The sequence below is a fragment of the Manis pentadactyla genome, chromosome 2 (assembly GCF_030020395.1).
Source record: "Manis pentadactyla isolate mManPen7 chromosome 2, mManPen7.hap1, whole genome shotgun sequence".
Classification (NCBI taxonomy): Eukaryota; Metazoa; Chordata; class Mammalia; order Pholidota; family Manidae; genus Manis; species Manis pentadactyla.
Window position 1 is genome coordinate 145,597,157 of NC_080020.1, and position 22,993 is coordinate 145,620,149.

Here is a 22,993-nt window from a genome sequence, read left to right on the forward strand (position 1 = left end):
GGGGTGAGCGGGGGACATGGGCTAGAAGATGGCAGCCCTGCATTTCGACATTGGCTCGTGATCTGGGCATCACTGCTGTTGCTTGTGCACATGAGATGGGTGCGAATCTTACTTCAGTGACTGTCAGTGGGCTCAAGCAAGGTGCAAACTACAGAGCCAGAACTCACTGGGTTTCAAGATTAACCCATCTGTTTTCTCTTGGATACGGAGCTCGGCTTGCTGGCCCCAAGTAGGTTCTGCAGCATCATGGCTACCCCAGGAGCGCCAGCGGAGTTTTGGATCATGGCCCTGGCACTGTATGGCTGCCACTCAGTTGATGGTTCTTAGTGTGTGTGAGCTCAACTTCCTTCTCAACCAGAAGTTATGTTAAATGAGATCCTGATCTGGCCATGACAGTGAGTTACAATTTGGTCTCATAGAGAGAGACTGGGAAATTTGGAAAGTCCTCAGTGATTTCCTGGGGCAGAGGAGCAGTGAATTTTAAAATCTCAATCTGTATGTTAAGGGATTTGTGTGCTTTACCCAACTTTCTCTGTGGTTGATTGCTGCCTTTCATAGGGAATCTAAAGATTGCATTGCCCTGAGAATTGCAACCACAGTCTGGGGGTGGGGGCACGCATTGCTTCAAAGGCCTCAGCAGGGCTTTGTTTAATTACAAAGATTAACCTGCCTGTTTTTTTTTTTTCACACATTCTTAACTGTGTCCTGTTTGTATATCTTAGCCACATTGGGAACGAGTCATTTTTATCTATAGCTCTGCTGTGGGAGGGGAAAAAAGTAGGGATTTTATATTATTAATTTTTTTACCTTAGGTGGGGGCAGTGTTGGGTGCAGGGGGTGTTGGTTTGCGGGCATTTTTATTTCCCTTTGTCTGAGCCGCTTGACTCAGACAGAATCCCAGCAGGCTGTAGTGGTTAAATAGTTTCTCTTGTGGGCAGGCCTTTTTAGGAAGAACACATGCTCTGATGTATTTCAAAATGGTTCTTTTTCCCTGCCCTGAGGCCAGAAGCAGAGGAGATTTTTCCCTGTTCTCGCTCTAGTTGAACTCCTGGAGATAAAACCTACAAAATTATAGGGTCCTGGATTTTCTAATTGAGTCTTGTCCCAACTGAGCCTCCAGCAGCTTGTCAGTCACCTTCGGGCTTGCCTGCCCTGAGCCCTGGATGTGCAGAGGGTGCTTCTCTGGTAAGTTGGCATTCTCTGTATCTGCTCGTCTGTTGGTCTCTCCAATGTTGGAGAGAGAAGTTTGCCCTGGGACCTCATTTCTCTGATGGATGTGTAAAGAGGCATTCAGGTTTTGGTATGTCCTGCTTTTAGCAATTAGAACAGAGTGATGACTTCCAAGCTCCTTATATGTCAGTGAAAGGGTTTGTTAAAAATGTTTTTTGAAAGTCTTATTATTTTGGTGTATTTTGAATTTTGTATTTCTGTCTTTTTATGCTTTTTGTTTGAAGGAAAATGTAATGTGGAATAAAGACACAGGATGTAGGAATCAGAATAGATGGCTTTACCATTTACCAACCATAGGAGGTCAATTTTTTTTAAAAACTAAGATAAAGAAAAACAAAGAAGAGACTTCCATTTCCAAGAAGATGGGACAGACACCCTTTCCCTGTTTTTCCCACTAAGTACAATTTAAAATTCTGGACATTATATGTAAAACAAACACTAAGCCTCTGAAAGAGGGTAGAAAAAGGCACAATGCCTAGGAACCTCAGGAAGGGTATGGCAATGGTTTGTGCTGACTTACAACCTCCCAAAATTTACATGTTGAACTCCTAGTCCCAGGACTTTGGAATATAGCTGTATTTTGAAATAAGGTCTTTGAAGAGGTTATTAAGTTAAAAATGAAGCCTTTTAGGGTTGACCGTAATCCAATTTGACTAGTGTCCTTAGAAGGAGGAAATTTAGGCAACATACATTTGCACGTGCAGAGGAAAAACATGTGAGGACACAGCAAGAAGGCAGCCATCTGCAAGCCAAGGAGAGAGGCCCCGGGAGAACCCAAACCTGCTCACTTCTTGATCTTGGACCTAAGCCTCCAGAACCATGAGAAAATTAATTTGTGTAGTTTAAGACACCCAGTGTCTAGAATTTTGTTACAGCAGCCCTAAGAAACTAATATAAGTGGTGTGTTCCCTGGGTTTTCTTTTCACTTCATATATCCCAGACCTGGAGCTGGAGAAGCCAGCAACCCTGAAATGCCGGTGGGCACAGTCAAAAACACCAAGACAAATCGGTTCACTGTAGCTGATGTGCCAGGAAGGGGGCAGCCTAGTGGAACAGATAGTGGCTCTACTCCAGCCAAATAACAGCAGGAAAAGTATTGCAGCCCCAAACCCATTCCCACCAGCAAAGACCCAGTGGGGTTTGGAGTTCCACCCTTTCTTGGTGTAACAAGACATCTCCAGCTCCTCCTCCCCTCCCCTAAGGTAGTATCAGAGAAGGCTCACAGGAGCTAGAGGCTAGAGGACCTGAGCTGGGACTTGTGTCTCTGGTGGATGGTAAGGATCCCAACTCTCTGGTGTCAGAAAGCCATGTGGGGAGCCTGGACCTGCATCCCCCATTCAGCAGTATTAATGTGCCCCTTTCACTCCCTACTGGGGGTGATGAGGCCTGGTGGAGAGTCAGACTTCCAGCACTTTAACTAATCAGCAGTAAAGGAAATGCCAGTGGAGGCCACATGGGCAGCCGTAATAAGGAGTCTGGACATCCACCCCACCCGGCAGTAAACGGTCCGTGTTCTCTCTTTCACTCACTGGAGCAGTGTCAGGAAAACACATAATCTTGGTAAAGCACAAGATTTAAATAAGACCCACTTTTCGTAGTAAAATACTCAAAATGACCAGTTTTCAATAAATCATACCAAGAACCAAGATCTCAAACCGAGTAAGACAATCGATAGATGCCAACACTGTAATGCAGTAACAGATGTTAGAATATCTGAGAAATATTTGAAATCAGACATCATAAAAATACTTGAGCAATTTTAAGCATGCTTGAAACATGGGAAAATAGAAAATATCGGTGAAGAGAAGATATAAAAACTAAATGGAATGGAACTTTAGAACTGAAAAATAAAATATTCAAAAAGCTCTGTGGATGAATCCAACAACAGTGTAGAGGACAAAGGAAGGAATACATGAACTTGGAGCTAAAACAACAGAAGTTACCCAGTCTGAAGAATAGAAAGCACTGAAGAAAGTGAACAGAGCTTTGGAGATATGTTAAACTATAACAACAAAAAATATCTAACTGCCATGTCATTGGAGTCCCAGGAAGAGAGGGTGGAACTGAAAAAATATTTCAAGAAAAAGGGCTGATGATTTCGTGAATTTGGCAAAACAACATAAACCAACAGACTGAAAATACTGAGTGAACCCCAAACTCAAAGAAATGTGCTCCAAGATACATCATAGTCAAACTGCAAACTAAGGCCAAAGAAGACCATCTCAAGCAGGCAGAGGGAAAGGACCCATTGCCTCTAGAGGCAAAACAACTAGAATAGCAGCAAGTTTCTCGTCAGAAACCAGAGACCAGAAATAAGTGGCACATTTTTCAAGTGTTGAAAGAAAAGAACTATGAATCTGGAATTTTATGTTCAGTGAAAGTATCCTTCAGAAATGGAGAGGAAATGAAACCATTCTCATATGAAGGAAACCTGTGAGAGCTTTCACGAGCAGACCTACCCTAAAAGAATGACTGTATAAAAGTATCTAAACATAAAGGAAATGATAAAAGAAGGAAACTTGGGACATCAGGAAGAAAAAGAAACATGGAAAGAGCACAAACATGGGTAAATAGGCTCTTGCCTGTTAAGTTTTCTAATTTATGTTTGATGGCTGGAGCAAAAATTATAACACTTGTGGTTTTCAGGGTACATAAAGGAAATAAAAAAGACAACAATTTTTTAAATGCTGGAGGGTAAAAGAAGTAAGGTCTCATACTGCACTCAAACTGGTAAAAGTTGTAGATTTTGAGAAGTTATTGTGCTCTATTCTAGAGCAACCACTAAAATAGCTATCAAAGATATGCAAATAAGATAGCTATCAAAGACTCAAATGCAAATAGAACTCAAAAAAAATGTTAAACCCACAGAAGGTAGGAAAAAAGAAACAGAAACAAAGAAAAAACAAGCAAACCCAAAAACTAACAGCAGATTTAGCCTTAACATAATTACATTAAGTGTAAATGGTCTAATGCCACCAATTAAGAGATAGAGATTGCCAGAGTAGTTCTTTTTTTAAGTGGTCCAATTAAATGCTGTGTACAAGACTTTGAAAATATCAATAAAATTTACAGACTCTTGACAAGACTGACAAAACAGAAGACAACCAACATTAGGAATGAAAATACACTTACACACATCAAAAGGAATGTAAGGAAATACCAGGTAAAACTGAACATAAATTTGAAAACTTAGATGAAATAGACCAATTCCTAGAAACGTACAAATTACTACAACTTACCCAATATGAAATCCATAATTCAAATAGCTTTATAAGAAATAGAATTCATAATAACCTCCTGAAAAAGAAATGTCCATGCCCAAAAGGGTTCACTGGAGAATTCTACCACTTAGAGAATTCACATGAACTCTACACAATCTCTTCCAGGAACTAGAAAAGGAACGAAACACTTCCTAATTTATTTTATGAAAACAGTATAAAAATATATAATATAAAAGGCCTACAAAACCAGACAAAACAAAATAAAAAAGACCTACAGACCAATATCCTTCATGAATATAGGTACAGAAATTTTATATAAATACTAACAAATTGAATTCAACTGCATAAAAAGAACTATATGCATACAATGATGAAGTGGAGTTTGTTTATTACAGGAATACAAGTCTGGTTCAGTATTTGAAAATCTTGTTTAATGTATTCTACCATAAAAATCATGATATCAAATAATAATGAAAAATCTAATCATGTTAAATATTTCAGCTACATCATTATGTGCTTGATGCCCTGTTATCTTTCTGACAAATCATTAATCTGGAATATTATTTTAAATAAAGTGAGGAAAATATAACAGACATTGAAAAGATTAAATGGGAATCAATAGTCACTAAAAGTAGAGTTTCATTAATAAATAAAAACTTGTTACTGAAGACTCTAAAAGAAACTATATGGGTAAAAGTGATAACACCTGATTTTCCACCTTTGAAATGTGATAGGTGACAGTGATGTAAAACTACTAGCATGTGGGGAGGAAGTGATAGTAATGGTGTTTCTTTATTATTTCCCAGAATAGAACCATGTCGGAGTCAACTGGCCAAATGGAAAGGTCACGGGTGGACAGATAGTCAAATGCGTCACTCCTACCTACACCGATCACATGGCAGGAGGTAAAAGCCATCTGTTGACAGCACAGTGCGGACAAGAGGGGTCCTCACTCAGCAGTGTTCCTATCAGCATTTGGTTTTCTTCAATAATGGATGCTTATCATGTTCCATTTCACTTTTCCTGGCTTATTTTCACAAAATGTGTTTCCTGGCAAAGAAAACTGAAAATCAGAGACTAGGATGACAGATCTCAATTAAAAACAAAAACCTGGCCCTGAATATGTTAGATGTTCACCACACATCATTTGTAACAGAGCTTATTCCACACTTTTTACATAACCACATCTGCCTCTAACACAAGCTGCTTCTCGGTGTCATTTTAACCCTGGTAGTGACATCAGTGGCACCACATGGTGTCCTTTGCCCTCTCCCCAGACCATCTTACATTGGGTATGTTAGTTATTTGTTTACAAGAAAAGAAATGTGCTTCCAGTAGAAAGACATAGCTCTGTAAATCCCAGTTCCCTGGGTGTTCTTACCTGTGTTTCTCTGATCACTACAGCATGACATGAGGGTAGATCACTCAACAACCAGAAAGCACTGGCCTACTTGTAACAAGACTTCCTTGAGCCTTCAGTTACTGATAGGTAGCCTGAGCGGTGTAAAACCCTTTTGGCTCTAACATTTCTAGTATCTACCCTGCCTATGCTCCTTATATATATATATACACTATTAGTTTTACCAGAGAGGAAACTTTAGTCAGAGTTTCAGGATTCAGGTGCTAGATATCTTCATGAAGTCTCAACGGAGACGGAGAAATGAGTCATCATCATGTAAAAATTGCCATTGGGTATTCCATGATCTTAAATGTTAAGAAATGTTAATCTTCAAATGCAGATTTTTAGTAAACTTCTTGGCAAATGTCCACTGACCTTGCTGGAAGCACGTAACTTTGTCCAACAGCCCATTCCATTTTTAGAATTTTGAGCTCGAGTCAGCTTCCCCGAGCAGCCATTCATGGGTTCTCTGAGACATCTTTCTCTTGATGGCCCTCAAATGTCTGAAAATAGGCAACCGGGCCACCCCAGGCTTGAGATCCCCAGCATGGGTTCCCCTGGATGACCTGGTCCCCTCCCTGCCCCAGATGTCATCTAGTCAGTCTGATCTTTAAAAATGGAGGCGTCGTGGGAGAGCAGTTGTCTGCGCACAGGCCGTCCTCCTGTTTCCAGCCTTTAGCTCTTGGCGAGGATGTTTTTTACAATGGGGTGTTTTGTCCTTATGGAAACCCTATATGAAAATGGTTGATTTATAAAATCCTGGAGAGTAATTCTGATCTGTAGATGTTCCCTGATTTTAAAAGGAATGCTCAGAAGATTGGGTGGTATGATTTGGAAAGCCCTTGGCCAAGGCCTCTGAGCAAGCTTGGAAAAGCCTCCCTGGTCTGGCCTCAAGTTCTCCCCCTTGGTCATGGTGCTCCTCCTGCTCAGAAGCAGTGGTCACATGAGGAAAAGTCATTAGCTTGCTATTTCCAAGCTGAACACGGTCAAGAAACTGTAAGCCCATGAGGCCTACTTTGGAAGGAAGAAGTGGACCCTGCTGATGGGGAAAATGGTGGTGGGGGGTCAGAAGTGGGGAAGGTGGGAGCATAGATAAGCTAATGTAAGGTGGTGTTTGTCCTGCATAGGATGGAGAGAAATCAGGTAGTGTGGGGAGGACCCCCAAACTGAACTATAATTCTTATTCCTAACTCACTTTCTATCCCAGAAGTTGTCTTCAACTCCTCTGGCCATTTTCCTCATATATAAAAAAGAGACTACATCGATCTCTCTCCTCCTGAGTGCAGCCAGTTTCCAGTCAACACATAATAAAGAGCGCTACTTTGACAGGCTGGGTACTGGGCACTGAGGATGGTGAGCAAAGACAGTTGTGACCCCTGGCTGGAGGTTACAGTCTAGCAGGGAGAAAGATATTTGTCACATAATCATTTTCTCAAGGAAGTGTGATCATTTTCTCAAGGAAGGTGCTAACCCAGAACCTAGAGAGGAAGCTGACCTAGAAGAGTTGGGGAGGAAAATAGTGCTGAAGGTAGTCTGGGAGTTAAGTAGGCAGAAAGCGGAGAGAGAACTTTCCAGAAGGAGGGATTGGATGGCTCTCTGAAGGGAGTGGCTGAAGCACAGAGCGAGGGGGAGTGAGGACAGGAGAAAGCTGACAGCCAGGCGGGGCGGCCCTCCAAGGACTTAGGTGTTTTTACCATAGCCCAAGAATGATAGGAAACTTCCACTCTGGGTATATTACAGGAAAATTGGACTGGAAATCCCTTTAAATGAAGAGTTTCATGAACTTGACTGGGGAAAAAGATTACATTATTTGTTTTTACTAACCCCTAACTGAAATTTTGCCTTTTCTTCAATTACAAACATAGGCAAAGAAACAAACAAAACAAAAAACGGCAGTAGTATTACTTACTTGAGCTCTTACCTGAGACTTTGTCAGGCACACAAATCAGATATGTCATCACATAGTTAACAGGAGTATCTCAAAATACTTTCACTACTTGGAAAGTACAGCAATTATATAACTTGTCCACAGATCTTTTTACTTATAGCATGAAGAAGCACATTTATTACTCTTATAAATTTGTCTTTTAAAAAGTTTGTTAACTTATTCAGTGTAATTGGCTTCATTTGTAATCTTATGTATTTTATGTATTTGAAAGCATTATTCTTAGGAGAGATTCACAGACACACACAAAAAGAAGAATGCCTGATTTGAAATGAACAACCAACTAGGAGTTCTGTTTCTAGCAGTATGGCAGATTAGATAAACAGAGTGAATCTCCCAGTAGGAGAAATGAAATGCTGAATATCATATATATTTTTTAATGTTATTTCAGATGCATCTCTTAAATGGTACACAAGTAAGGAATCTGCAGAATCCCAAAATGAAGGGAAAGCCTTGTTTGAAGGTATCTGCAGAATCCTGCAGGCTTGGGCTTCCCTGAAGGCTGCCCAGGGCTTGGGACAGGAGATGAAGCCCAGGTCAGTGGTCCCAATTTGGGAAAACTCCCCCCCCCCCATCCTCTGCACCCTAGGCCACTAGCAAAAGGAAACACAAGTGCCACCTGGCAGAATTCAGCTTAACTCGGGCATCAGCTATTTCTCAAGCAAACAAAGTTCCAAAGAAAATGAGCAGGTCATAGAAATTACCTGAAATCAAGGAGACAAAGACACCATGACTGAGAAACAATGGATGCATGCAGAAATAGATCTGCAAAAACTTCTTCAAATATTGGAAATAACAAAGAATATAAAAAGTTTAATGCACTTATAGAAATAAAAGAAAAACTTGCAAATTAAGCAGATAACAAGAGACAAACTAAGCATGCTTAAAAAAGAAAGGGAGAACATAACTGAGATTCATACACTTGAGTAAGTTCCAGAGAGAGAGAATAAACTGGAGAAGAAGCAACATTCAAAGAAACAATGGTGAGAATTTTCCAAAGTTGTTGAAAGATGCTGACCCTCAGATTAAGAAGCCCAACAAACTCCAAACAGCATAAGTATACACAGATTAGACGTAGGTAAAGGTAACAACAACAAGTGGCTTATAAAAGACAGCAAGGACAATGTCACCCTCAGAGGAATGAGAGATGAACAGTGAAATTCTTAACATCAACAGTGGAAACCATAAAACAGTAAGATGTGAGTAAATAACCAAATATTCTGTTCCAAGTAAAACAAGGAAAAGTGCCAAACTTGTGAGTTAACCACCAAATGACCCTCACTAAGCGGGTTCTGAAGGATGTGACTGAAACCAGAGAAAAATGACCTTGGAGGGATGATCTGAGTTGTAAGGAAAGACAATGAACCAAGATAAATATGGGACAATCTAAACAAACCAACATTACAAATGAAACAATTTGTGAGGAAAATAAAGCAGAATAGATTAAAAAGCCAAGTTACGATAGTTTATAAATTGGGAAGAGAGATTGGAGAATAAAGTACTGCAAGGTCCTAGTTTGTCCAGAAGACATGGCTATTGACTACCTGTCACTGTTGTTAAATGTGGATTAAATAGGGCAAGCGCTAATAGAATGGACCTGGTGCATACCTTCAAAAAATAAAGGGAAAAGAGTACTGATGGAAGACAACACAGTCCAAATGAAGGCAAGAAAAGAGGACAAAGGGGAGAGGAACAGGTCAAGTAAGACAAGTCAAAAGTTCAAAATGTGATGTTAGAAGTAAAACCAAATCACTGATCATAATAAGTGTATGGGAACTAAATTTTCCTGTTACGACCTTAAAAATTATGTCATGTTTTAAAAACAAAGTTCAGCTATGTACTTTTTACAGAAGATGCCCCTAGAGGACCCAGAACAATAAAAGGTTAAACTATGGAAAAGATAGATGGGAAATTAGTAACCAAAAGGAGTCACATGAAGTCCTATTAACATCAAAGGACAATTCAGGAAAAACAGATTGCTAGAAATAGGGAAATTCACTGCATAATGATACATGATTCCATTCACTGGGAAGATGTGTTGATTCTAAATTTGTGTGTGCTACATGAGTTTATATATAGCCTCACTTGAAGCCAGACTGGCAAAATTAAAGAAAAAAAGTGTCAAGTCCATAGTAGATTTTAACACATATATCATTAATCAGTAGATCAGAAGGACCAAAGAAAAATCAGAAAGAAGGAAATGTGAACAGTTTAACTATTGAGCTTGTATACTGATGGACTTGACCACATCTGATGTCTGGAAAAGACACATTCCTTTCAAAAGACACACATGGATACTTACTGTGGTTGATGTACACTCAGAAATAAAGTTGGCCCCAGCATACTTCAAAGGATCGGGAACTTTGACCAAAATTTTTTTTGTTTCCCACAATTGCAAGTAAGTTAGGAAACAAAGCCAATAAGATAATTAGAAAAATTCATTCACTTGGAAATTTAATAACACTTGTAATCAACTCATGGGTCCATCGAGAAACTATAAATGAAATTAGAAGATTTCATCATCTAACTTTTCATATGGGATGCAATACTTGGGAGGAAACTTAAAGTATTAAGTGCTTGCCTCTAAGAAAAATAAGTCTCAAAATAGAGCTAAGATCTAACGTAAAATGAAAGACCCACAGATATAGAAGGAAGGAAATTAAAAGAACAAATTCATGAAATTCAACAAATTCACAAAAAGAACAGCTCAACAAAGCAAAAACTTTGTGTTCGAAAATTTTATTTTTTTTTAAAGGCACAAATGAAATGGAATGAAAAAAAAACACATAAACCACAGAGGCTACAGAGAAAAGCAGACAAGAGGATATTAAGAAAAACTCTCCACACACTTCAAAACTTTGATATTAATGGATAACTACTTAGAATTTAGCAGAACAGACTCAAGAAGAAGCACAAAGAATAATAGTTAACCTGTAAAAGAAATTAAAAGTCAGAAATTTTGCCATGAGGAAAGCATCATATCCAAATGGCAATATCTGATTGCTACCAAATAATTCAGGAAACAGGCCGTTCCATCCTCACACAGAGAATGGAAAAGGCTCATTTTAAGAGATCAGCATAACCTTTGACACCTAAATGGATAAAATCAGAACCAGAAGGAAATAAGCCAGTATTTCCTCATGAACATGGATGCAGAAATTCCAAGCAAGTATTATCCAACCATATCCAACAATGAATAAAAAAAAGATAAAGTTAGGTTTTATTGCGGGAATTTTGTCAATTAAGTTAGAATTTTAATACAGAATTCACATTAATAGATTAAAAAGAAAAGTTATGTCATCAGATTAAACAATAGAATTCAACATTCATATGCTATTTAAAAACTTTCTTAGTATGTTTTAAAATTACAGTAATTTCCCTGATAAAAGGTATCTACAAAGAATGTCCAGCAAACATACTTTACGGAAAAACATGGCAGGCACTTGAGGATTAGTAATGAAGTGACCACGTCTCCATCACCACCCCCCAATCTCCTTCCTTTAACATCACCCTGGGTTTTGAACCAGCCCAATAGTCAAGAAGAATAGAAGTTTTAAGGGTGGGAATGTCAAACCATACAGCCACTGTGGAAAACATGTATGGCAGTTCCTCAAAAAAATTAAAACAATTACCATACGATACAGTAATACCATTTCTGGGCATATTCCCCCAAAATGAAAGCAAGGACATGAAGAGATATTTGTACACCAGGGTTCATAGCATTATTCACGACGGAAGGTGGAGGCCACCCAGCTGCCCATGGACAGGTGAATGGGTAAGTAAAATGGGGTATAAAATGCAATGGAGTATTTTTCAGCCTTAGAAGGGGAAGAAACTCTTGTCTGGGCTACAGTATGGATGGACCTTGAGGGCATGATGCTAAGTGAATAAGCCAGTCACAGAAAGACAAGCACTGTATGATTCCACTTGTACGAGGCGCGCAGAGTCATCGAATTCAAGCACGCAGAGTAGGCTGGTGGTTGCCAGGGGCCAGGGAGAGGACCGGGGGTTTGTTGTTTAATGGGGACAGTCTCAGTTTAGAAAGATGAACAGGTTCTGGGGTGGATGGTGGTGAGAGCTGCACAAAAATGCAAATGTCCTTAATGCCACTGAACTGTACACCTAAAAATAGTTCAAACAGATTTTATGTATGTTTTATCACAGATTTAAAAAGTTGTAAGGATTCCCAAGAAAAAGAATGACCTTTATATGCAGATGTTGTGATTGTCCATAAACACCTCTCCTAAAGCCAAATTTTGTTACTAAGCCCAGGGTTTGTTATTACCTATGGTTTCTGAATAGATGTTTCAAAGACTGTGCAAAATTGTGTATCATTTTTCTGAGAAAAAAACTTCCCTGAGAGGGGTCTGTGACCCACAAAAGTATGAGAGCCATTCTGAGTGAAACCTCCCCGCACTGCTCATCCCCAACCAGCTGTAGGTGTGCATGGGTGTGAGCAGACCCCTCCTGGCCCGACGGCTCCCTGCCACATCTCCTTCCCACCCTTTCCCCCCACCCACTCCTTCCCCAGCAACTCTCCCTGTCTTTCCCTCAGGTGGTTTATATAATGTGAAGTGTATCCTTGCATCTTTCCTGAGTTCATTCTTTTAATTTTTTAAGATAAGTAAGGCTCTGAAATCAACCAGTCTGGGTTTTCTTCTATGACCCTTCATTTCCTGAATGAGAATAGTAAACAGGTTCAGCTCTAGCTGAAGGCCTGGAACCAGAAAAAGCCCTCCAACACCCGTCAAATGGTTAGAATACTCCAAACCGAGTTCTATAGGTTTAAATAGTTCTCAACCAAAACTTCCTGCTGGTTTTATGTCTTGCTCTGAGTGTGGACTGGGTTGTGACAGACTGAAGACGCCTGCTCAGTCCATGGCCTGCCCTGCGGCCGTGCGGGCTCTGGAAGGACAGCACTGGGGAGACAACGGGGTGGTGCCTCTCCAATGACCCAATGACGCTCCAGCTGCAGAGAACGCAGGGAAAGGAAATGGTCGTTAGCTTAATTTTTATTCAAATGAATTCTGAGACTTTTTAACAAAATGCTTTTATTTCTAATTTTAAATGAAATGCGTTGTTAGGTACTTGCACAACACATCAGAAGGCATTTATATTCTTAGCTTTAATTCCTCCTTTCTGGTCACAGGAAGCGGGTAGGAAGTACCTAATGAAAGGAAGCACGCCAAAGACCAAGCAGCGCAGGCGCGGTGGAGAGGCCACGCCTGGTGCCGGCTAGTAGTCGTCGTAGTTGACGCTGGCCCCGTGCCTAAAGCTGTAGGGGCTCCGCGGGCCGATCGCAGCATCCTCGTCATAGTGCCGTTGGTAGGAATCGTAGTAGTCGTGTCCATTCCGATCTCTGTTTAGCCAGTAGGTGACATCATCTTCAAATTTCTGGAGAAAGAGAACGATAGAGAATGGACTTAGGGACACACACTCCCCCTAGACCACACCTTTGCCCTGGCATCTCTCTGGAGCCAAGTCGGGCTGGGGGTTGTTTTTCCATGATGAAGAGCCTGAACTTTCAACCCGTTTTAGTGTTCCGTGCTCAGAGGCCCATACGGTCAGCCGCAGAGTACGGATCCAAGCTATTTTCCCAAAAGGAATGCACACCCTTACCCTTAAAAACTTCTGTTATATAAGTTTTAAATAAAACCCAGACTTAAACATTTCTCTCTTTCTTCTCAGACACCTACCAAATACAGGCACAGCCTGTGCCCAGGTGTGGTGCATGTCCTATTGAGGCAGATCTGTCTCCCCACCGGTGCCCAACCAGGCCCACTCCTGCACCCAGAGAGGTGCTTGACAAATATTGGCTGCATTATACCAGCCACTGCACTGGCACATTTGAGCCACAGGGCAGGTATTTTGGGTACTTGTGATCAGACCCATGGTGGTGGAGAGAGCGTGCACAGTGCATTTACTAATTCCACAGATACCGTTTAAGAGAGCACCGCACATCAGGCCATGGGCTGGGCACTGGAGGGCCACTCACAACGAGTGCCAGATTGCCTGCCTTGAAGAAGCCTGCAGTCCCTGAGAGACACCCCAGTAGACAGGTGTAGTTAACACAAGTAAGGGAAGGAGAGCTCAAGAGGAGTGGGAAGTGCAGAATGACATTCCTGTTTATAGTCTGGGCAGCTGGTCTTGGCTGTTAACCCATTTTTTAAAGGAGAGAATTTTTTGTCGTTGCTGGTGAACATGCAAGATGGATTTAGATTGGGACTTAGATGTGTCAATGCTCAGGACTGGGTGAGATTTTGTGTAAGGGCAAAAAGGCGGGGAGCAGAGAGACAGCCCCAGGAGGACGAAGCATGTCCAGAAGTTGGGGCTTTGGGTCCAGCTTTTCTGGAAGTGTGACCAGTGGACCCCTGCATCCAAATTTCAAGGTACGCTGTGAAGTGCAGATTCTCAGGCACTATGCCACATCCCCAGATCGAATTTTCTAGTGGTTGCGTCTGTCATCTGCTTTTACTGTATATTGACTGCCAATGAACATTAATATCTGAGAACTCTGTGATGTGTTCTGTGTGGCCACCCACCCACTTTGGATGAGCAATGGACCAGACTGTGCCGGGCTGGAGAGATGATTCGTGCCGTTTGCTTAGCCTGGTGGCTCTGGCCTCTTCTAAGCATCCCCTCAGCCTCCACCTTGACCAGGAAAACACTTGCTTTTCTCACAACACTGCAGTTTTTCCTATAGTGAAATAATGTGGTTCCTTAGTTTTTCTCATTTTATGATCTTGTTTGAGGTTTTGCTTAAAGTGTATTTTTCAATAAATTTTTTTAATGTTTTGTGAATACAGAACTAATACAGACTTGTATTTAGAAATCTATTTGTGGGAGCAGGGCAAAGGAAAAGGGGGATCATCATTCCATTGCCAAAGGCAACCACAAGTGGTGCTTGATATATTTCCTTCTGGACTTTTCTATGCATATAATCTTATTTGCTCCTCATCTTTATTCTGGTTTTGTTACCAATCATTATTTTGGTCATTTCTCCATGTTAAACTCTCATTTTAATAAACTGCAGATATTGGTAAATCAAAGAAATGCAAAATAGTAAGAGAGAACACAGCATTTCCATCTATCAAAGAAGTATATTGTCAAAAGACCAGATGCTGCTGAAGATGCTAGAAAATTGGTGATTTCACACATTACTTAAGGGAACGCACAACAGGCTTACGGGCCCTTCTATGTGAGTCTCCCTTTGCCCTAGTAACTCCACTGAGCACATTAATACTAAATAGAGGACAAACTGTACACAAAAATGCAAATAACAGTACCTGCCTTTTGGTTTGTTATGAATGTTAATTTATATGTGTACTCACAATCATGCCTGGCACAGAGCTTGCCTATATGTGTTTAGCAATTTGCACACAAAAAAATTATATATGAGTAGCAAAAAAATAGGGAACAACCCATATGTCCAGTGGGTGGGAAGGGGAGGAGTGTTATGATCCAGCTACATGGTTATTCTCTGCAGCCATTAAAAATGTTTCTGAAGAGTTTTCTTCACCTCTTGCCACATTTTATATACACCCTCTATTCACAGTGTGAATCACAGGCTCACCTGCCCCAGCAGGAGATGCGGCCCCTCACCTGCCGCCTGGATGGCTGGCAGGCTGTGTCTACCCCATGACCAACCGACTTACTCCTGTGCCGCAAAACTACCACCCACCTACCTGGACACATGAATGAAACCATCTTCTCCCTCAAACGCATTGACATGTTTTCCAAGAAACATCTGTGAAGCCCCACCTCTCTAACGTCAGTGCTCATCTCTGTCCATTGTCCTCACAGGTCTAGCATTGATCTTGCTGTTCCTGACATTTTTTGAGGTAAGGCTGAAAATATGTTTGGGAGGTTGTGAGTTATTTTAAGGACATTCAGGCAAACTCTACAGATAAAAAGACTCCTAGGAAAATGAGATTCTCTATGAATCTAAGTCACAGCCATTCTGGAGGGGGATGTCTGGAATTCTTCCCAGCCGTGCTGGGAGAGACTCCCATTTGGGGGTAGTGTGACGGGAAATTCGAGCTGAGTCCTTATACAGATGGGAATAGAGTCTAACGCCTGGAGAGCACTTGGCATACGATGGGCCTAAGCCTTTGGAGTGAAAGGGAAGCCTGATTTTCTCCGTCATTTCCACAAGCCGAGCCCCGTCCCCACCCCACCGTGCAGGAAGCCAGGCCTCCGGCAGGCGAGAACACCCACCGCCTCGTCAAAGCCCATGTAGAGGAACTGTTGGTACCACTGCTGGACCTCTGGCCGGCTCCGGTCCCACAGCTGCCGCTTCTGGCGCCTCAGGCCGCCGAGGAATTCCTTGGCTTTGCTCTCCTCAGCAGCCACGCTGGTCTCAGCTGGAGCAGGTGCTGAAATGAGTGATTTCTTTTCTTACTGGGGGCGGGGGAGGTTCTCTAATGTTCATCTGCTCCCCAGTCCCACCACATATACATGGTCTGGCTTCTGCTCCGTTCTGACATGGCATGTGATGACAGGCAGCCCCACATCACCAGCCTCCCTGCTGCCTGTGAGTCAGTTCTCCTGGGGCACGGCTGTGAAAGGGACCCAGGCGAGCCTTCAGTCTGTAGGGCCCAGGCATCACACGAAGGGCAGCTCACCCCTGCAGCCACTCACCGTGCCTACCCCTTGAGCTCTGCATTCAGAAAACAACGGTTTGCTGTATATGCAAACAAGGACACTGTGCCTGCTCAGGAAACTAGGAAGGAAAAGCACAGGAGGGTGAGGCCGAGCCCAGGACCCAGGTCAGCCTAGTGATAGAGCTTCTCACAGCAGCTTGCTAGGACCCTGGTGCCACCTTGGGCCACCATCTCTGAGCCTCATGGACCACGGATGAGCCGGCTGAGACTGGGAAGTTCCTGCCCCTTGCTTTACCATGCCCGCTATTGCCTTTCCATCATGGTCCCAGCTGCTGGAAGGGCAGGGTTGCTGCAGGATGTGCTCAGGAGAGCAGCCGTGCCCCAAGCTGGCCCCTGCTGTCTGGCTTTGCATCTGTCCCCTCATCTGGCACGCTGGAAGGGCAGTCCCCATCTTAGCGTGGTCATGAAGGGTGCACAGGATATGGGAGTAAAGGGCCCTGTGTATTCATTGGTACCTAGATAGAGGATTTGTTTTCTCACCTCTTGTTTGTCTATTTCCCTCGGGACCTGTTATACTCTTGTACACAGTTAGTGCTCAGTACGTGTCTCAACTTGAATAAAAGCTGAGTTGTACCCCAGGAGTTGGGATTATCTCAATGGTTTGCTCTCCGGCCCCCCCGTTGGCGGGCCTGCAAGAGCTTCCCACTGCGGCTCACAGAGCAGGGCCATCTGTCAGGGTGGACCAGGGCCTTGCGAGCAGTGGAGGTGCTAGGAAGGATGCTGAGAGCCCTCCAGGAGTCCCCGGCCCCGGGAGGGGCCTTGTGTGGTCAGCACCTGGGCAGACACCTGGGGGCTTCACTGAGAAGCATGGGAGTAAGTGCTGGGCACCCGCGTCAGGGAGCAGACGTCAACTTGCTAGCCTTCCCATTAACTAAGGGGATGAAGAATAAGTGTTCACATCAGAAATGCAGTCACACTTCCTAATATCTGAGGAATGGATAACTTCTTCATATTATAGGTGAAGATGAACGTGCAAAGGAGAGTGGCATTCCCAGAGCGCACAGCTGGAACGGCTGGTCTGACTGATTACAGCAGGCCCAGAGCTCCTAGTGTGGGGCTCCCAGACTGTTCTGTTTCTTAAGAACATTTTTGCTGTCTACCACATTTATCTGAGGGGTACTTCTCACAGCAGGTGTTAGTAACAAAACGTTTTTTCCTGCCTTACCCTGCCCCCAAGCTAATTGGATATAGAGTACCACAACAGTACTTTTCTGCATGCACCCTGCCAACTGTCTTACGTGCTCTAAATTCAGACATGTGCTCTAAAGGGCATTGTGGTTCTGAAATTAACTTTTTATGCTGTTTGTTTTATTTTTGAGTCCACACTGACAGTTCTCAGAAAAACAACCTTCAAACATTTACCAGCAATAATATTTACCTAATAAAAAAGCACACCACATACCTACAGAATAAGCCCTTCAGACCTGCTAGCCTTTTAAGGAGTAAACACTTCTGATTTTCCAAATACGAGACTCCAGTGAGCAAATTCAGCATTGCCATTTTATTTCAATCAACTTAAGAATGCAACCCTTATCCACTTGGGGTGTATTTACCTTCCCGTTTTTGAAGCATCAGCTTGAGTTTATTTCCACTTACACCACCTAAAGGAATGAAAATAGAAATCCTTTCAGAGTTGCACTTCACTTTTTAAAATGCAGAAATCAGAGCTGGAAAAATCAACGCATTCCCCATCTGGATTTGGCAGCTTGGCAGGATCACAGTATTTAATGCTTCTTGCATTCCCTGTCCTCCAGGAAGGACAATTCAGGCTTCGCATGGCTTACCCTGGTGACAGTGCCCATGGCTGGCCAAGGGAGTTGGGATGTGAACTAGGCCCTAGGAAAACTGACATTGTTCTTTCTGCCCTTCTTATGCTTATCCTGAGAGCCAGCCATTTGTCATATATACCTTCCTGCAGACTGTCACCTTTCATAGCTCAGTGGACTGAATAATGTCCCCCCAAAATTTATGTCCACCCAGAACCGTGGAATGTGAACTTATTTGGAAATAGGGTATTTACAGACATACTAGCTAAGGACCAAGAGATTATCTCATACTGGATTTAAGGTGGCCTCTAAATCTAGTAAGTGGTGCCCCTGTAGGAGGAAAAGGGGACACAGAGGAGGCAGCAGGTGAAGCTGGAGCAGGCAGAAATTAGAGTCAGGCTGTCACAAGCCGAGGAACCCCCCTTACCTCTTTAAAGATTCAGCCCAGTTCTAGCTAGCCTGATCATCTTGTAATCAGGCATCATTTGTGTTATTTTTATTCAGTTCTAAAAGTGTTTCTAATCAGCCCAATCATTTTAATAGAAAATAGCGTGTCTGCTGAATAGAACACCCACCTCCACCTGGTGAGCTGGGCTGATGATTTCAGATGCCTCCAATCCCCAAGTGCTACATGGGGTATAAGTCTTGTCCCGTGAGGCGGTAGCCAAAGCTCCTGGGGAAAAGCCCACCTCCTAAGTAGTGAGCAGAGCATGTTCAGGTGTAAGGAGCTGGTCTGGCCCCAGGATGGAGACTCTCACTGAGGGCAGGGGGCAGGTCCTTAGCACAGGGCCCCCGCATCCACGGGCAGGTCCCAAGGCCTGTGCTTGCATCTGCCAAGGTACAGTTTTCTGGGAACAGGAGCCATAGCCTTTGGCAGACTTAACAGTGTCCAGGACCCAAATAAGATTAAGAATCGCTGCTTAAAGAATTTACTATGCAGTTGGGAAAAAGCAAACACATTTTTAGCCAAAGGTCACAAACTGGCTGCCCACAGCTGCACTTTACTTGCGTGCATTTTGTTAGTGTGCCCAGTGTTTACAAAACTGGAATTCACATGCCTCTGGGCCCAAGTCACTCAGCACACCCATGGTCCCTAAACAGCTACTTCACCTATCAGCCCCCATCAGTATTGTATGTGGGTGCTACCTACCTACAGGTAGAGTAGGGGTGCCAGCCAGGGAGCCTGACGTGGGAAGACTCTTGAGAGACCAGGGACTTTTGTTGTTGTTGCATCATACATGTATTACCAATACCCTCCAAAACTGGCACAGGGATTAAAACTAAAAATCCATCACACTACTTAGTAAAGCATTACTATGAACTGTCATGAAAAATGTATAGACTCTGTTAAAAATTTACCGAACCTTCAAATGATCTGGTTAGAGATATTTAGTATATGTGCACTTAAAAATATATGTTTACTACCACAGTGGAGTATGATTTGAGAAATGATTCCAAAAGTGATTCAGCAAATGATTGCCAAAAACACCCCTGTAAACTTGCATAATTTGAAGCACACAGCAAAATGAGGTGACCAACTGTACTAACAGGGACAAACCAGCTTTCTAATGATGGCCTGATGCTGTATGTGAAAAACAGTTTTGTCAGGGAGTTGGTAGGTCTCTCTTAAATATCACAAGAGGTGCTTTAGTCCTGGGAAGCAAGTCCTGGTGTCCTAACACTTCCCTAGGAGTCTGGGTATCTACTGTGCAGGAGGGTGGGGGGCCCTGAGACAGAAGCACAGCTGTCAGAGTTCAGTGGCTATCACTGTCTATGCTCACGGCAGTCTACAGTGACATGGTTATTGAAAAAGCAATTGCAATTTTAGGCCATGTTAATAAAAGGATAGCAAATTGAGAAAAGAACATAATTGTCTCATCTCTGTTCCATCACTACCTCTGTTGTTTGGCTCAGTTCAGGACATCCTGTTGCAGGTCACAGATGGGCTGGAGCTGTGGTCAAGGAAAGGGTCCAGGGAGGGAAGGCCCCAAACACATATTACATGAGAAAAACTTAGAGGCATTTCCATGTTTAACCTAGAGAAATGGAACTTCTGGGAGGAGAACCATGGCTCTAAGGGTCCACTGGGCCATTGAAGAGAGTAGGAAGTAGGTTCCCAATACCTGGACAGCCATCCAAAGATGAAATAAGTCACCCCGATAGGTTCCCCATCAAGAGTTGCTGGAGGCATCTGAGCATAAATCGGCAGGGAGGTGTGCTTGCGAGACTCCCTTAGAGGGACTGTTTAATTAGATGGGCTGGTGCCACTCTTGAAGGCTGTGCTTCCCTTCCAACACTAAGTCGAAGAAGAAATCTATGAAAACGTTTGTTGAAGCAGGCAGCTACATTCCTCGGTACCAATATCAGCATTCAGTAATATCTTAATGTTTGCTGATCTCTAACAACCCACAGGGTCACACATACAGAACTGTACCTCCAACTGTGTGCCTTCTGTGAAAGCACTTACAGTGAAGGAGTAAATGTGGCCTGATGCTGAATTAGACACTGGGCTTAGGCATTTGCCAGGAGGCTGCAATTTATTGCAGCAAATGTGTGTCACTGCTGCTCCAGAAATGAAAACCTCACCAAATCTCAGCTATCCAAGTGCAAAGCAGGGATAAGTCCTAAATTATGAATCATTAATGTTGCCTCTGCCAATTACTACACAGTGAACTATAAATATTAATACATATAATTGGATGCCACACTAAATTAGTTTGGAGAAAGGAATAAAGAACAAATGAATAGCTGTGATTTTTTTCCTGTAATATTTTTTAGCCCAACATCACCTGTCACTATTCCTAGGCTGTGATAATAGGCACTCCTGAATTTATCAAATCAAGTTACCTGCTGTTAGGTTCCCCAACACATTGAGAATTGCAGGATGCCTCCTTTGAAGGAGCTAACAACTACTAATAAATTGATCAAGAAGGGGCAATGATCATTTTCTCCATTAAATGTTATCAGGTGTCATACAAAGTCACCTGTATGCTTTTCATAGATATGGTGATTTTCATTTGGTATCTTATGTTCACATTCCAGCTCAATGACGATATTTTAAATGACTTTCACTATGTTCTTGGTATGAACAATATAAAATACAACCTGAAAAGGAATGGCTTATAGCCAAGGCTCACTCACTTCACTCAGACATGCTTCTTAAAATGGGAGGAACAAAGCAGAGAGGTAGAGAAATCACATAACAGCAAGTATTGATAAGCCTCCCTTGTGGTGGTGGTTTAGAACAGCGGTGATTCCCCCCACACACACACACACTGGAACTGGTCCCCTGCTGTTCCCCCAAACCCAGGGCTCTGGCCTCAGGGCTCCTGCTGCCTGCCCGCTCCCTGCCCTCCATCGGGAGCCTGGGTTTCCACACCTGACTTGAGGAGGCACAGTACAGAAGCTGAGCAATCAAGGGAGCCTCATTTCCATTAGACGGCGCCAAGCAGCTTTGTAGTGGGAAAAGCGCCGGCTTCAGGGGCTCGGCCAAGTCACTGCACACCTCCCAACCCCAGTCGCCTTTACAGTTGGCCAGGGATCACGATACCTGCCTGTCCAAGCTGAGCCTGAGCCTTCACGGTGCTCCTGCACACATGAGCCGCTGGCGACTCAATAGACAGGCAATATGGTCAGGACAAAACGTACTATATTCAGATGGCCCTTCTTAAGCTGGGGTCTGTGGACTCGCAGGGTTCTGATGTCTGCACACCCACCGAACTGCTTCATTTTGGGTGTGTGTGTGTGAATGTAGATGCTTTACTGGGAACGAACCTGTAACTTTCAGCGGCTTCACTGAGGCCCATGCAGCAGAGAAGGGTAAGGATTTCTCCTTAAGAGCAGTGCCCCCATCTGGGCTGTGAGCCTGCTGGCAGCTCTGCAGACCTGGAACTTGCCCCACTTGGGGAGCGACTGGGAGGGAATCTCGGCGATGATGCCTTGGGCTCCCTCAGGCCTGGAGGGCAGGCCCCGCTCAAAGCTCCCCAAACCCCTTTGCCCCTGACATTAGGCTCCAAACTCCTCTTGTCCCTCCTTCAGACTTTTGGTCCTCATTCTTTTTCAAGGTTTCCACGCACATCTGAGACCCTGCCCTTGGCCCTGGTACTCTGTCCGCTGCCCAAGCGCGCCACTCCCCTTCCTGCAAGCGCAAAAACCAAGACCCCTATCACCCCTCGCCCGGGTGCAGGATGGGTCCCTAGGCCCACCCCGTCACTGATCTGCCTCCGCGGCGCCCCGGCGTCGCCAGCTTACCTGGGCGCAGGCACAGCGTCAGGAGCAGCGCCAGCGCGGTCATGGCCAGGACGGCGGGCCGCGCGGAGGAGGCGGCCATGGTGGCGCGGGACGGCAAGAGGGACACGTGTGCTCCGCTCGCGGCTCGCGGGAGGACTGGGCTCGGAGAGGGGCGCAGGCGGCGGACGCTCTCTGCGAACCTGCGGGGCGGGACCTGCCTGCTTGCCCGGCGGGCGCCAAGCCAACGGGCAGGGCCCAGCGGCCCCGCCAGCCCCCAACCCCGCTCCCGGCGCGGCGCCAGGGCCCCGAGGACCGCAGCAGGGCGGCTCGGGGAGGGCTGCGGACATCCGGGGACGAGGGCTGCGGGCCAGGGGACGGGGTGGGAGACCGACCGGCCGCGCCGCCGCGCTCGCTGCGGGGGCAGAGGGGCCTTGGGAATGACTTCATTGGATTCCTCTGGCAGCGCTGTGCTCGGGGATACTGTGGAAGGCTCAGAGACGCCACAGTGCGGGCTCGGAGCTGCTGTCGGCCCAGGAAAA

At 44.0% G+C, this 22,993-nt stretch overlaps 1 protein-coding gene across 1 annotated transcript; it reads right to left on the bottom strand.

The window, feature by feature from the left end:
• Positions 1 to 12,829: 12,829 nt before the first annotated feature.
• ECRG4 (ECRG4 augurin precursor) lies at positions 12,830 to 22,974 on the bottom strand. Its single transcript, XM_036920949.2, has 4 exons — positions 22,476 to 22,974; positions 18,012 to 18,059; positions 16,013 to 16,170; positions 12,830 to 13,189 (listed from the first exon to the last, which is right to left on the bottom strand). The coding sequence occupies exons 1-4, from the start codon at positions 22,552 to 22,554 to the stop codon at positions 13,031 to 13,033; spliced, it is 444 nt and encodes a 147-aa protein (XP_036776844.1). The 5' UTR covers positions 22,555 to 22,974; the 3' UTR covers positions 12,830 to 13,030.
• Between the last annotated feature and the right edge of the window lie 19 nt (positions 22,975 to 22,993).